The sequence below is a fragment of the Carettochelys insculpta genome, chromosome 2 (assembly GCF_033958435.1).
Source record: "Carettochelys insculpta isolate YL-2023 chromosome 2, ASM3395843v1, whole genome shotgun sequence".
Taxonomy (NCBI): Eukaryota; Metazoa; Chordata; order Testudines; family Carettochelyidae; genus Carettochelys; species Carettochelys insculpta.
This window is the reverse complement of record NC_134138.1, coordinates 134192185-134207452: the sequence shown is the minus strand read 5'-3', so window position 1 is coordinate 134207452 and position 15268 is coordinate 134192185. Positions and strand designations below refer to the sequence as shown.

At 41.7% G+C, this 15268-nt stretch overlaps 1 protein-coding gene across 2 annotated transcripts in view; it reads right to left on the bottom strand.

Annotated features, from left to right (window-relative positions):
* Positions 1–15268, bottom strand: part of DROSHA (drosha ribonuclease III) — a 124397-nt gene that overhangs the window by 19348 nt on the left and 89781 nt on the right. For both annotated transcript variants that reach the window (XM_074987798.1, XM_074987799.1), the window contains exons 23-27: positions 13650–13720; positions 12390–12434; positions 8395–8552; positions 6947–7052; positions 2193–2334 (exon numbers count right to left, since the gene is read on the bottom strand). In XM_074987798.1, the coding sequence (XP_074843899.1) occupies positions 2193–2334; positions 6947–7052; positions 8395–8552; positions 12390–12434; positions 13650–13720 (522 nt within the window). The remainder of the gene's footprint in view (positions 1–2192; positions 2335–6946; positions 7053–8394; positions 8553–12389; positions 12435–13649; positions 13721–15268) is intronic.

Sequence of the window (15268 nt, the reverse complement as noted above, 5' to 3'; positions counted from 1 at the left end):
GCATGTGATTTATGGACTGCAGGTTTTGTGAAATCAAGGTGCTCAGCACATGAAATCTTTCTGAGAGGGAAGAATACCCTTGCGATATCCAAGTACAACCTTTTCACCATAAAGTTTATGGACCTCGTGGGTAACAAAACAGACTTTTCTTAATTTGTGCACACAATGAAGGCTGTTTAGAGTTGCATGAAACACCTAGCTGATGACCTGATCTCCTAATATGATCAGATGCCACCGTAATCATCCAGAACTTCAGCTTTTGAATTAAGATTGCTCTTCAACCATCTTGATTTGGAAGGTCCAGGATGGGTCTTCTATCATGGTTGGGGGCAGGGCAGCAAAATCAAATCTTTTACTGAGTTTAGAGACTTCTCCATTTTCTCACCGATTTGTCAGAAGGGAAATTCTGGACCTCAGTAGGGAACTGATGATTATGGCCAGGAATCTCTCCTTGTGACTAAACCAGTGACCAAACGTCTGGAAAACGTGTCAGCTACATCCACCGCAGACTGGAAGGCCATCATTGCCACTAGCTTCCCCTCATTGAGAAGAAGCTGAAGATAGGCTTTATCTTTTGTAGGAAGCTCACCTGTGAAGTCTGGATGCTTGGAACAGGTATTAAAATAGTAATCTGCTAACAAATTTTGGTAATTAGCAAGAGTAAAATACTGGGTCTGGGCCCTTCCTTTTCAGTGTAAAAGGCACAGAACGCTGGAGTGTTCCATATCACTCTCGCTGGTTACAGTATGATGCATACAGGCACCTCACCTGCCTAGTCCCTGCACATGCATGATGTCCCCAGCCAGTGTTGAGAGTCCTGGGCCTCTTCTAATAGGGATGGTCTTTGATCACTGGAGAGTCTTTGTAACTGCTTGTGGTACTGGCAAGGGTCATCCAGCTTAGAAGGGAAAAAGGCACAACCACTTCATCTGGAGATGAAGACAAGGAAACCACCAGACCTTTGACACCTGCTGCTGTGGTTCTATCTCTTCCTCCTCGTACATGGATGAAACCAGCTAGCAAGATGGAGATGAGCAAAGTGAGTTGAGAGACCCAGATGCATGCCCTATATATCCCACAAACTCCAATAAGGTCAGAAAGAGGAGTCAGTTGGCTGTATGGCCCTAGGAAGTGAGTGATCCTGACTTGTGGCATGTTCTAGCCAGTGGAATGGTGAGTGTAACCCCTTGACTGCCTGTTGGGGCTCAACGGTCTCTATGGAGACACCTATGGGGCCATTCTTCTGAATCAGAGAGCTGCTCCAAAGTAGTTGCATGGCTGTCAGTACCAGGGCAGTCCTTCCAGATGGTTGGAGATGAGATGATTCCTGGATCACTGATGGAGACTCCAGAGCAAGCACTATAAGAGTCTCTTTGTGCCCTGGTGTTTGAGGCGTTCCTCTAGTTAAGTCTGACAGATCCAGTGCCTATGGACAGTCTTTAATGGGCAAGGTAGTAACAACAATAGGGCTGGACCAGCACTTTGAAGAGACGTGGATCTCTTCCAAACAGTACAGGCAATATTGATATTCATCATTGATGCTGAAGGAACGAGGACAGGAGACACAGTTTCTTGAATCCTGGAATCTGGGCGTAGTACTGGAGCCAGGGAACAGTCCCCTAACCAGGAAGAAATACTTCAGAGTATAAACTTCTTAACCATTAACTACGAATTTAAAATATAACTATTTGCAAACATTTTCATGATAGGTAATAAGATGATGTGAAGGAAGACACATTTCTAATTCGGGACATGCATCCATAAAAAGGAACTGGGGATGTGTTAACTCGCACGGCCTGTTATTCCCTGAGCATGTATAGGCCAACAGACACTGCTATGAAGAATTTCTAGACTTGGGTGTGTGGCACACATCTGTATTCAAGAGTGAAAAACCCATAAAGACTAATGTTGAAACTATACCTTTGAAAATAGCATAATCTAAAGAAATACCTGAGTTAAAATGCATTTTAAAATAATACTTCTTTTGAAATGGCCCTATTAAAACACGTGGGGCATAAAAGTCTTTAAATACTTACAGAATAAGAGCCTTTTATCTCCCTAAAATATACTTATTCAACATAGTCACAAAGAAGCATCCCCTATTTTTTCACATACTTTTACTTTTAAGTTAATTAACAAAATATTTCAGTATTCTTTTAACTGTCTGCACATGATCCCATATTGACACTTACACTCCAAGAGATCAGCCAAAGTCTTAGTCCGAAGAGCCACGGGTCTCTTGGTTTTATCATTAGTGATGGCAAATTCCTGCATACCCAGCTCTTCTGCTACTTTGGCCTGTGTTCTATTATTCACCAGTGAGCTTCGCAGCAACTGAAACCACAAAGAGGTGTACTCAGTTTTAACATTAAGTGATATTAAATAATAGGAATAAAGCAGCTCGTTCCTTTTTTTGTCTCTTCTTCTCCTTTGCCCCCAGGGGTTTACTGCATTTCTTTTCTTGGGACATTCTGATATCTGCTGGTCTTTTTACACCCAGCCAATCACCACAGAGTCTACTTTTGTTTCAGTCTCTCAGAACCAAGTTTCACTGCATTGTCCCGCCTTTCTACTCTCCACCTCCTTTGCTTCATTCCAGCTGACGAAGGTGATTTGGAAGCCAAGTATTACAGTGATGGCTTCATGGGTGTTACCTGAAATAACTAGTATTAGATAAGTACCAGTGGCAGGACTAGCAGTGTGAAACTAACTATGACTGTGTGAATTAGTGAGTTTTACTGTGCTGCGGGTGCCGAGGTAGTATAAGCCTGCAAGGAGGGCACAATGCTGCTGATGGAGGACTGAGAGAGATCCTCCTGCTTGAAAAGAGGGTACAATTCCCATAAACCTGCATTTCATATAAAATGTGGTGGTGGTCCTCTGTAAAAACAATACCCTTTCCCTCTCACTCCCCTTCTTGTGTCTCTTTTGCTTGATGTATACAGCCTAAGCTTGTTTTACCACAGCAAACATATAGACAAACAAGCACAATATCCTGAAATCCATACACAATACATCCAAAGTGTAAGAACATTTTTACCCAGGATTAAAATATATGTGTATGTCAAAGCAAGGAAGACTACTACTACTACTACTATTACATAACTAGCACACTTGGCTCATAACTCCCATTAGATTGGAGATTGCAAGAGAAGGAAGGGTAAGCGCTGGGCATTCCTGGCCATAAGAACATAAGAACGGCCATACTGGGTCAGACCAAAGGTCCATCTAGCCCAGTATCCTGTCTGCCGACAGTAGCCAATGCCAGGTGACCCAGAGGAGGTGAACCGAAGACAATGATCAAGCGATTTGTCTCCTGCCATCCATCTCCTGCCTTCGACAAAAGGCTAGGCACCATACCTTACCCCTTGCTAATAGCCATCTATGGACCTAACCTCCAAATATTTATCGATAAGAACAGATAAGGACAGATATCCAGTTGGTGTAAAGCACAGCTCTGAAGTCAGTGGAACCAAACTTATTTATACCAGATGCGGTTAGCTCTGATTGTTACAGTACATGACCACTGGGGTGGTATTTTTAACTGAGTGTCTTGGTTTGATTCTAGTGGTAATGTAGACATGATAAGCATGGAGCTCCACAGACAATACAGTTACATAAAATTCCACAGACATCTTGCACTTGGGGGTTTTCATTCAGTTTGAGTATATCCTGATTACTGAAGTTAAGGAGATTCAAAATGGAAAAGTGTGAGTAAAAAGAGCATAGGACTTTTTCCTGTCAGAGGATGTTATTTCAGAAGTGGGTGGGTGAGGTTCTGAAGGATGTAGGACTAAATGACGGTAATGGCCCCTCTGACCTTGATGCCTGAATAAAGAGAGTCATTTTATGGAATAAACAAAAAAAACCAAAACCAATCAAACAAAAAAACCAAGCCACCCAACACTGAGAGCTTAAATAAGCGCACACTGCTCTTTTTTTGAGTTTCTTGTCACATTTGCTCAGCTTATTAGGCTTGGGTTTTATGCTACCTGGCTTCAGTGTGTCAAGTGATCTTATGGAAACAAGATTTAGTCTCGGTACTTGATGTTTCATCACTGACAAAAGATAAATAAAGAGCAGTGTGGTCAAGAGTTTTTTGGCAATGATGTATGAAGCAGACACACACAACTTGATCTCCATAAACTAGGCTGACTGAAAAATGAGAGTATTACTTGTGCCCCTCCTAACTCTTCTCTCTTTTCTGTGCCTTTCCACCTACTCATCTGCATCCAAGCCACCCAGGCTTGAGGCCAAAACAAAATCTTATCTTACTATGACTTAAAACCCATTAGACCAGAGTACTGATCAACATGTAAATTGCTGCCTGCTATTATATTGTAAGCTTTTTAGAGCAGGGATCACCTCATTATTCTGTGTTTGTACAGAACCTATCACAATGATGTCCTGGTCCATGAATCCGGATCCTAGGAACATACCCATGTGTTTTGAAGGTGCAGAGAACCAGTGGTCCACCTAGTCCACTCTTCTGTACAAGGACACACCTCCCATTTAGTTCGGATCTATCGAGGACCCTGCTACACTTTAGCTACATGGGACAACAGTAAACTCGTAACACCTCAATTTCTACTCATTGTGACTTCCAGGCTGCAAACCCAATCTATTCTATTATGGAACGAGTCTTCTACATTTCAGCAACTACAATCAACTGGAGTTCATTCCAAATATAGAGTACTGGCATGTAATACTGTTGTGGACAAATAGCTTTTCTGAAACTTCAGCTCTCATGTTGTTAGAAACACACCTTGTCCCTATTAGCTATTTGCAAGGGTTCTTCAAATTTAATTGCCCTTTCCCTTTTCTCAATGTAAATGTGACTAAGGGTATGTCTGCACTATCGGGCAATGTCAACCTAAGGTATGTAACTCCAGCTATGTGAATAGCGTGAGTTGTAGTGTAGTGTAGACTAAGGTGCCGCAGGTATCCACTGCAGTGGGCTAACAGGAGAAGCCCTCCCATCAACTTCCTTTATGCTTCTCGTTCTGGTGGAATACTGGGCTTGAGGAAAGAGTGAGTGGCAAACAATTTAGCAGGTTTTTACTAGCACCAATCTCTGGGTAACAGCAGGCCTGCCCTAAGTTCTCCATGAACAACTACTTCCCACTGTGAATCAGCTTTGCTGCCCTCATCTGTACTTTTACAATAACCCTGACTTGTCTGACCAAGGCTGCTCACAAACTCCACAGATATCAGTAAGTTGACACATCATAATTACTTGAATTGGAAATGTGATCCTAAATGAGGATAGACAAATGGATAAAACAGGCCAAAGTTTGCTGATTCTAAGTTCCTCACCACCATTGCCACAACTACCTCTCAAATCTCATTCTAATTTAACCGCTTGAAATGACAATTAGCTGAATGATTCATGTTTTAGTTTTGTATATTCATCTACAAACTTGGATAACATGTTACCAGTATCACTTTTCAAGTCATTTATGACTAAATTAAACAACACTAAGCTACGCTGCTCCTTGTTCTGAGGATTTAAAGCCATTAATTATAACATCCTTTATTAGTGATTCTTGACCTGTGGCTTGAAGGCTTCTTGTGACTGCAGCCCATGTGGCATCTTTGGGGCCACAGAGGTAATATGTATTTTAATGGATGCAGCCCACATAACACACAGAGAGCTGCATACGAAGCCCACAATGTTCAACAGAACCACTGCTCTACACCCTTCCTGTCGAACATTCCTTAAGAGATTGAACTTACAATACGTGCATCAATTCCTACATTTTTAAAGGTGACCTGCAAAGGAAAACCTGTTTTTTGCCTCTCACAATACTTTTAAAAATTTCTTTATGAGGTGTAAAACTGGCCCCAAAAGCTTTTTTTTTTTTTACTTTAAAAATGTGTAAAAATAAACCCCTTATTAAATCTGAACTTCCTGGATGAATGTATGGATGGCATATGTCTTACATGAAACTGGATAAATTAATAAAAACTATTTTTATTTGAATTGTTTACTTCTTGGGGCGTAAGGGTGGGAGGTTATTTCTGTAAACATCTGTGTCTCAAACGCCTGAGAAATATATGAAAAAAGGTTTTTGTTAAAGATTCAGCATCTCCATCTCTTCCTTTAAAGCCAGAGAAAACTCATTTTGACATCCATGAAATCTCTGCCCAAACCTCTAGATAAACAGGAAAATTTGGACTTGACAATCGTGATAATTTGCAATGTTCTTTTTTATTTTGCATTCCAATTACTCCTTGAGCATCTCAAAAAATTCTGCAGTATAATTTTCTTCTCCACAAATAATGTGCCCACAAATAGCCATATGCTTTCAAGTACTCTACCAATCTGCAAGGCCATCTATCGAAACACTACCTACCAAAGTGTACTTAAAATGCTGTAAGGTGCTCAAAGACCCAAAACCTGGGTTCCTGCACTCTGGGAATCAATAATAAATTGTTACAAGTACTTTTAAAAGTTAATCCAAACACTGTTATGGCTGCTCTAGGCTGAGAATAATGGGCAGATCAGGGTAAAATAAATTGTAATGTCTGAGAAGAAATCAAAAACACCTCAAAGTGGCAACCATATAAAATGAAAAAAAAGAAAAATGTTGTCTCAATAGTCTGGTAGACATGAATAAAAACTCAAGTGAGATATTTGTATAACAAACAACTTTCAAACACTTGTATTAAACAAGCACTACATGGGTCTCAGCTACACTGTGACTAAAAGTGTGATTATGGCCATTATTCATCCATTTTACAGAGGGAAAACATATTATTGCACTGGCTTCATAAAATGACATTTCCTGTCCATCAAAGGATTCACATATTTGAATTAACAAAGATTTATTCAGAACAGCCAGGACTGAGATTTCTATTATTAACCAAATCCATAATAAGTCATTAATTTTTATATTCTGTCCCACACTTCTCTCCTAGACGGCATGGGTGGTGGCATTCTCACCGTTAAGTGCCCTTCGTGATGATCAGGGAAATGTATGAATAAGTACTCAGTGGCTACCAACTGCATTATGGAGTCACCCAGGAATTCCATCCTCTGATTGTGGCCTCTGAAAAAATGAAACATCAACATGGCATGATCAATAAGCATTCGGGGTGCAGTGGGGTGGGGAACAATCAAATTAAAAATATGTAATTTAAAAACAAGTGTAGCTCATTTTTAAACACATTTCATGCGGTTTTCTGTATTAACAAGATGTGATTAAAACAATTGTTAGTTGACTTTCTGGAGAAAGCAAACAAGGAAGTTGCTGTAAAACGAAATTAGTAGACCATAGACACGGGACTAATTTTGGAGGGGAGATGGGTTACATGTTGGTGCGAAAATTATCAGGAATAAGGTACCAATAGTGCAATTTCTTGCATGCAAATAAACTGCTGTGCCCGTTGATTTCAATGGATCAAAAATCTGCCAACATATAACTAAATCCACTTTAGGTTCAGGATTGGGTGTCACCAGGTACTACTCTAATTTTTTGTCTTGTGGATGTCCCTAGGAACCTCAGACATGGACCTGTACCCCATTATGCTAGTGCCTGTACAAATGCAGAACAAAATTCAGGTATCTCATTCCCAAAAGCATGGGTTTACTTTTTTCACTGCAAATATATGCGAACACATTGCATTAGTGCATCAGGGATGAAGAACTGATATAGAAGTTTGAATTGAGATTCTTGCAATTTATGAACATGTCTTACAAACATACCTCTCACAAATGTTTCCTCATATACCCAAGCCATGCTGTTACATGGTGCTGTAAAAATGGGGCAGTAACAGAGCACATTTCGCAGCAAGTCTGGGCTCTCTAATGATCACAGGGCTGGACTTCCCTGGTCCGGTAGCCTCAGGACCGGACCAGTCCCAAATGAGGGAATTTGTCAGACAAGGGGAGGTCCCCTGCCACCGGCTCCCATAGCCTGCTGCCAGACCCCCATCTTGCCACCAGCTCCAATTCAGGCCCCAGCCCCTTCGCCTCTGGTGCAGCTGGACTGCCGGATCTGGCTGGGCTTTCTGGATGCCAGGCCCCACCCCCCTCCACCAATCACCAGCCACAGTCTACTGCTTTGCCACTGGACCTGGCCCCATTGCTACTTGCTCCAGTTCTGCTACCGCCAGCCCCACACCCTGCTACTGCTAGCTCCAGTCCTGGCTGGGCTTCCAGATGCCAGCCATCCTGCCACTGGACTTCTGGCTCTGGTGTTCTCTGTTCCAGGAACATCTGTGGCCAAATGTGGCCAGACCAGAGAGTCTGGGTTTTTGGAGGTACAACCTGTATAAGATCATGATCTTCATTGGACATACATCGTTTTTTTCTTTTTATAAATATAGGCAATTAAAGCAATCCGAAATAAAATTAGCCTAGTTCAATGTGAGATCCTGCTTTATACTCACAGAGTCAGGTGGTTAAATCCCACAGTTCTCAAAGTGAAGGCCCGCGCCAGAAGACGAACATGAGTAAATATGACTCCAATTGCCTCCTCAAACTCTGTCAGCTTCTGGAGAACTGGGGAAGTCTCAATAAGTTGCCGATCAGTGTTGGATTCTTGTAGCTGTAAATAATAACAAATGCAAATTAACAAGAGAAGACTGTTTTGAAGGAAAAAAAAATCCTTTCTGAGAACAGAAAGCCAAAACAGAAATGTGCACTGTGTACACACACACACACATATCCACCTCATGCTCGGACTGACACATAGGTAACAAGACAATGGCTAAAAAACAAGCAAAGCCTACCACCACTCTGCTCCTTAAAAAACCAAAACAAACAAAACAAAACAAAACAAACAAAAACCCCCAAATAAACAGGAAAGAAATTATGAAGCTTTAAAATACAAAATTTAAAAAGACCATGCTAAGATACTTTCCAATAATATTTGCAATGGTATTGTTCAGGACAAGTCTGCCCAATGGCCAAGAGAGTCAATGCCCAATTGGTTTCTAGGCCAAAGAGGAAGTGATATCTTCAGCCTAAACGAGCGGAGGCTGGGCCTTGAGGGGTGGGAGGGTGTTGAATACATGGACGGTGCTAGCTCCAGTGGAAGCTGTACCCATGAAGAATCACTGATCTCCCGAGGAAGAAGTTAACCAAACAAAATAAAACCACAGAATGAGGAAACTTCCCTCAGGAGCTTGCACCACCACCTTGAGAGGCTAGAACAGAAATATTTCCATTAAGACTTTTGTTCGTTTACTTTTCTGTTGTGTACACAGCAGTCTGCAACAGTTGTACAAATAGCATGAACACTGAGCTACTGGCACACTTAGGCCAGGTCTATACTGGGGAAAAAAAAACGATTTAAGATACACAACTCCAGCTACGAAAATTGCGCAGGTGGAGGTGGCATGTATTAAACTGATTTGTGCTGTGGTCCCCACAGTGGGAGGTCGACAGGAGAGTCTCCCCCATTTACTTCTCTTACTCATGTGACTGTAAGGAGTACCAGGGGTTGATGGCAGCACCCTGATTGTTCGATTTAGTGCAACCCACTAGGCACTCTAAATCAAACCCCAGAAGATCGACTGCCAATACATCAATCGTCCAGTAAGTATAGAGCTACTCTTAGTCTATAATCCCATTTCAGATCTCAGAAGAGTATATATGAAACATTTGGGTCCTTCCACTTAGCTATGTGCGTGACGACACCCTGCAATCAAGAAGAAACTCAGTGAAGTCAAATGGGCTCTGCACAAAAGTTCAGGGGCTTGGTTTGAAGGAAAAAAAAACCCAAACAAAACAGGTAGAAACAACAATATGGTCTGTGACAAAACACGTAAAAGACTAATAAATAGACTGTGACACATATGGCAATTCTCTGCCATGCCTTTGGAAAACCTTACTGAATTAACTTTAAGAATCTTTTACGGTCCATTGTATTAAATAAATGGTTCATGTATTATTGTGGGCCAGGATTATATGTAACCTCTCATGGGGCGAGGAGAAATGTGACAGATGTGAGACCTGCAGGGTCAAAGTACTCTGCTGAACAATATGACAGACAAGAATGGACTCTTGGAAGGTAATTTCTAATATTTGCAATGGTATTCTTCAGGACAACTCTGTGCAAGAGCCAAGAGAAGCCAAGTGGGGAGGTAGGTGGTTTCTGAGCCAAAAAGGAAATTAAGTGTTCAGCTCAAATGGAAGGGAAGGGGGCAGGAGAGAAATAACTAGTGACAACCTATGGTGAGTAAATGAGTGGTGCTAGCTTCAGCGTAAGCTGTACCCATGAAGGAGCCAGATCACCATTGGGAGAGAGACTAAAAACCAAATCTAAACCCAAACATTCAAAACCAGGAGAATGTCTCTTAGGAGCTTGTGCCACCACCTTGGAAGTTACAGCTGAAAGCTATTTCCATTAATCGCGAGGAAAACTCAGTTGTAGGATTTGCAGGAGTGACACCTATCAGTGCACAGGGTTGGAGCTGAAGTGATCTCTGACAAGCTTTTTAACATGTGTGTTGGTTCTGTTATTATTTTCTCTGTAGCACTTTCACCTCAAAAACAAATATACCTGCTTAAGTCTTGTGGTAACTTATGGCTGCACACCATTATGCAGGTCTGAGCTCCTGGGAAGAAAGCAAAGTTCTTTGTGATTAGCGAGGAATATCACACCGCAGATAGGGAGCTGTGCAGCCTGGAAAAGCCCTGGTCCTCTGGGACCATGAGATGGGTCTCTCTAAAAGAGGTGATGATTGAGCAACTGGGACACTCATGTGGCTGACATTCGTGAACAAGATACAGTTGTCCTGAGCCACAACAATATTTATCTATGGTACTTATTTGACTCCCTGCAACATAGTATCTGAGCACCTGACAATCTTTAATGTATCTATAACCACAACACCTGTGAGATGGTGGATGAACCCCACACTGGCACTAAGAGGGTTAGCCTCACTCACCTGACTGAGAAGGTCCCACCCCCACCTGCCAGGCATGCTGTGGCTGGAGGCAAGGTATAAAGGCTGTGGAGCAGCTCAGTGGGGGCTGGCTTTTGGCAGGGAAGGAAGTACCTCTGGAGCTCCTGAGGAGGAGCTGCCACTGCCGGAGAAAGACAAGGATGCCAGTCAGCAGTGGATGACAGAAGATGCCCCTGGTCTGGAAGGAAGAGCCAAGGAGGACTGCGGCGTAGAGACTGGTAGGAAGTAGCACGGGGAAGGGGTGCATCCCAGGAGATCTGTGTGGTGCTGGTAGATTCCTCACTGAGCTACTGCTGGAACCCTGCACCACTAACAGGTCCCTGGGCTGGGACCCAATGGAGAGGAGGGGCCCAGGTCCCCCTACCCCATCAACCCTATGCAGGGATTGATGCCCATTGCTAGTGATTCTGGCCTCTAGGCCATGCTGCCCTGTAGGAGGGGTGCATCAATAGTGATTCTGGCCATTAGGCCAAGCTGTTCTGAGGAAGGGGAACAATACTGACTTTGGTTGCTAGGCCACACTAGCTGCAGGAAGGGGACATTAATATTCACTCTGGGTACTAGGCCATGCTGGCCTGTGGGTGGGGAGCAGTAATAAAAACTCAATCTCCTATGCCTCATTGCCCTGCTGGAAGCTGACACTGATATTGACTCTGGCCCTTAAGCCACACTTGCAGTGGGCAGGGTTACTGACTCTGGCCAGTGGGCAATCCTGGCCTTTAGAAGGAGGGCCTTGTTGTTGATTTTGGCTGTTAGACCTGACTGCTCTGTGGAAAGAAGATGTTGTTACAGATTGCGACTCCAGGTCCCATGGCCCTTGGATGAGGTAGGGGGATAGTTAGGGGGGAAACACGGCCCCTCTCTTTTCCCAACTGAGTGCACACAAGGTGTTGGACATTTCCATTATTCCCATTTTACAGATGGTGAACTGAAGCTCAGGGAGCTGAAGTGTCTAGACCTAGATCTGTAGCAGAGCAGGGACTTGACCCTAACTCTCCCACATTCTAGAGCTGTACTTTAATTATCCATGGACTCGATGAGAAAAGACACTTATTAAACTTCAGACTTGCCAACCTTTTAAATGTCCATCTAACATTAAAGTTATTGGAGTCATTGCTAAAAATAACCATACTATATTAGGGAAAATAAACTACATTTTAAGTTAGGATCTGAATGCTGAATCAATAAAATATGCATACAGACTATTTTTGTATTCAATTTCTTAGGTACAATAGATAAAACAGAGGAAGACAAAGACACTTCTCACTAGATCTATCTTGTTACAGATCCATTCATATAATAAATGCAAGCCACGAGGCGGAAGCTCATTAGTTACAAAAAAATTCACACAGGCAAATATGGCTACCTGGTAGTAAATATTCTATGACATCAGCACAATTGAATGCCAGTGAAAAGCATGCTTAGAAATAAAATAGAGCTATGAAATTTATGATAGTCAAGGGCACACTTACTTGGAGTGGGTGTAGTGGATAATTAAGCCATACCTCCTGTAGGTCCTGCAAACATTGAAAGATGCCGTTAGTGCTCCAGGGAGTCATTTAACAAATTCTACAGTACAAAATAAACCTTATTTTGAAATAGGGCAGTCAGTACTCAAACTGCTTGTAGTACTCCCAATTAGCTTTTGTTGAAGGGGCAGAAAAATCCTTGAACCAAATAAAAACTGTTTAAAAACAAAAAGAAAAGGTTTACGAGTCAGTTTTATGAAAGGCACAAGTGTGTGCACCAAACAATGAGAAGGAGAATGAGGGTAGCAATAATATGTGGTTACACAGGCTAGTGATGTGTACAGTTCCATAGTTCTGAATAACACATCTTAAAAACACAAGTGAGCAACAAAAATCAGCAAATATCACTCCTTACTAGCTTCTCCATAGCCAGCATGGAACAGATTTTAACTGCGTAGTTACACCAATGGTTATTGAAAACCCCTAGCTTTAACACTTGGCGGTTATTCCTGATACCTTTTTAATAGCTCTGAAACAATGTTTTTATTAGAAATAGTATATACTGAATACATAAAGGTATGATGTGACTTCAAAGTTTTATCAGAACTCACTTGCCATGATTTGTGTAACTCATTTAGGATGGCACCATTCATGGATAAAAAGACCTTTCCAGACTAAAACTTTCAATCTTTACTCTACATAATCGTGTATTCCATATTTAGTTTACCCGTACATTAAAAAACCCAACAATACTACCTTAAAAGAATATTGAAGTTTCAAGGCTAAGCACTCAAAAAAACTCAAAAACCCTTCTGATACTTCAAAAAAACTTGGAAAGCTAGAATGAAGGCTGCTTGTGAATTGCAAAAAAAGTATTTCTTTAAAAAATAGAATTTCTGTTTTTTTTTAATTAGGCAATTACATCACTTATAGCCACATTCACCACAAAGAGCATCATCTAAGTGGGAGCCTTTAAATCCATTGGGTAGACTCTATCTTTTGTAATAACTGGTCAAATGGAGTTTTACAAGATTTAAGCTCTATTTGCTCTTCATATAAGTGTCTGTTTCCATGGGGATCAGTAGAGCTTAGTATAAGAAAACACTGCTTTCCATTACCTTTGAACTAACCCCCATCCCCGTATGCAATATATTTTACCCCAACCGCCAAATATGAAAATATGTAGTTTTACACTGACATAATGAACACATAAATGAATAAAAACATTTTTAAAAAGTAACTCAGTCAACAGGTAACAAATACCTTGTCATTAAAGAGCAAACGTCCAAATAATTGTTTGGCTTCTTCTAGGCTTCCCTCAAGGTAAACTGCTCCTATATGGAAGGAATAATACACCATTGAATAAAATTCTTCTAGTATTCAGAAAAGTACAAAATAGACACTACAGATCCCTGCCACATCCCTCCCCTCCAAGGAAACGGAAACTGTGATAAGGAAACTGCAAGTGCCTGTCTCTCTCTTTACGTGATTAAAATTCAAAATGAAATTTTCTGAGAAATGTGAAGAGCGTCAAAGCTTTATCCTAAAAATCAATGGTGTAAAACAAGGAGGCACTGACCAGAAGTGAGTGCACCATCATCGACATCCTAAAAAAGTAACATTAAAGGCAGACCCCTATGTTTGTCATCTACTCTATGGCCTCCAACGACATGGAATGAATCTAGGCTGTCCCCTCCCAGAGAATGCGCTTCGAGAGTAGTGGTCCACCAGATACTCCATGGTTTGCACACACTCTTCACATTCATATATCAAGTTCTCCTTCATTTTCTATCTCTAGTAGGTAGCTTCAATACAAGCATGGCTCTGCTGTGGTTTTCACTGACGCACATCAGATTAAGAATTGTGAAATCTGGTGGTTGGTGCTGGGGGTCTGACACCTCTTTCACTCAGTGCTCCAAGAATTCAGTTTGACTCTGATTTCATCTCGCAGGTTCCTTTATTTGGTATAAAGCAAACCTACACTGAGTTGCTCAGACTCAAACACAGGCAATAGATTTAGGCTGTACCACACATGCAAAATTACCAAGCAGAACTTTTGCTTATACAAAAATAACAACACACATTCTTATTTGTACATTAAAAGCTTCTGAATTGCTTTGATTACTTATCAGGAACCAATTCTGCCCAGCCTGCTCTACTCACACACTATGCATGCATCATCATCATCACCACCACCAATCGGGGCTCAGTGCCCACTGGTCTCCAATGTCTCCCTCCATCCTTCCTTGTCCAGTGTGGAGTAGCTCAGTTTCTGTAGATTATCTCAGCACCAATCTACTACATAGTCTGCCTAGTCTCTGTGGGGTCTGCTCATGTCTCACATCCATACTACATGCTGATGAATACACACCTTTTAAGATGCTCAGCTTCATTCCTAAGCTAATCACTTTGCTTCTCCAGATCTTATCTATCGCCTTCAAACTCAGTCTGACTTTTGCTATTCTAATCACTATTTCCTTCTTACAGTCTACATCATATTTTATGTTGCTTCCCAGATACATGAACTTCTCTATGTTCTCTAGTTCAATCCTGTCTACGCTGATCTTCCTTCCTATTTCCTTATCTCCAAATACCATTGTTGTTATCGTCATTCATAATCAGACCGTACCGTTCCCTTCCTTGTTTAGCACCTGCACCATTTTCGCTAGCTTCTCTTCATCTTCTTTTATGATCATCTGCGAACCTCCAGTTGTTGATTCTCATCCTGTGCACAGATATCCCTTCCACCTCTTCCTTGATCTTGTCCATCGCTCTCTCTAGGAGTATGATGAGGATATTCAGCAATATCAGATCTCCTTGCCTCATACCTCTACTCGTTCTAAAGCAACTTCTCAACTTTCTGCACATTCTCACCACTGCTA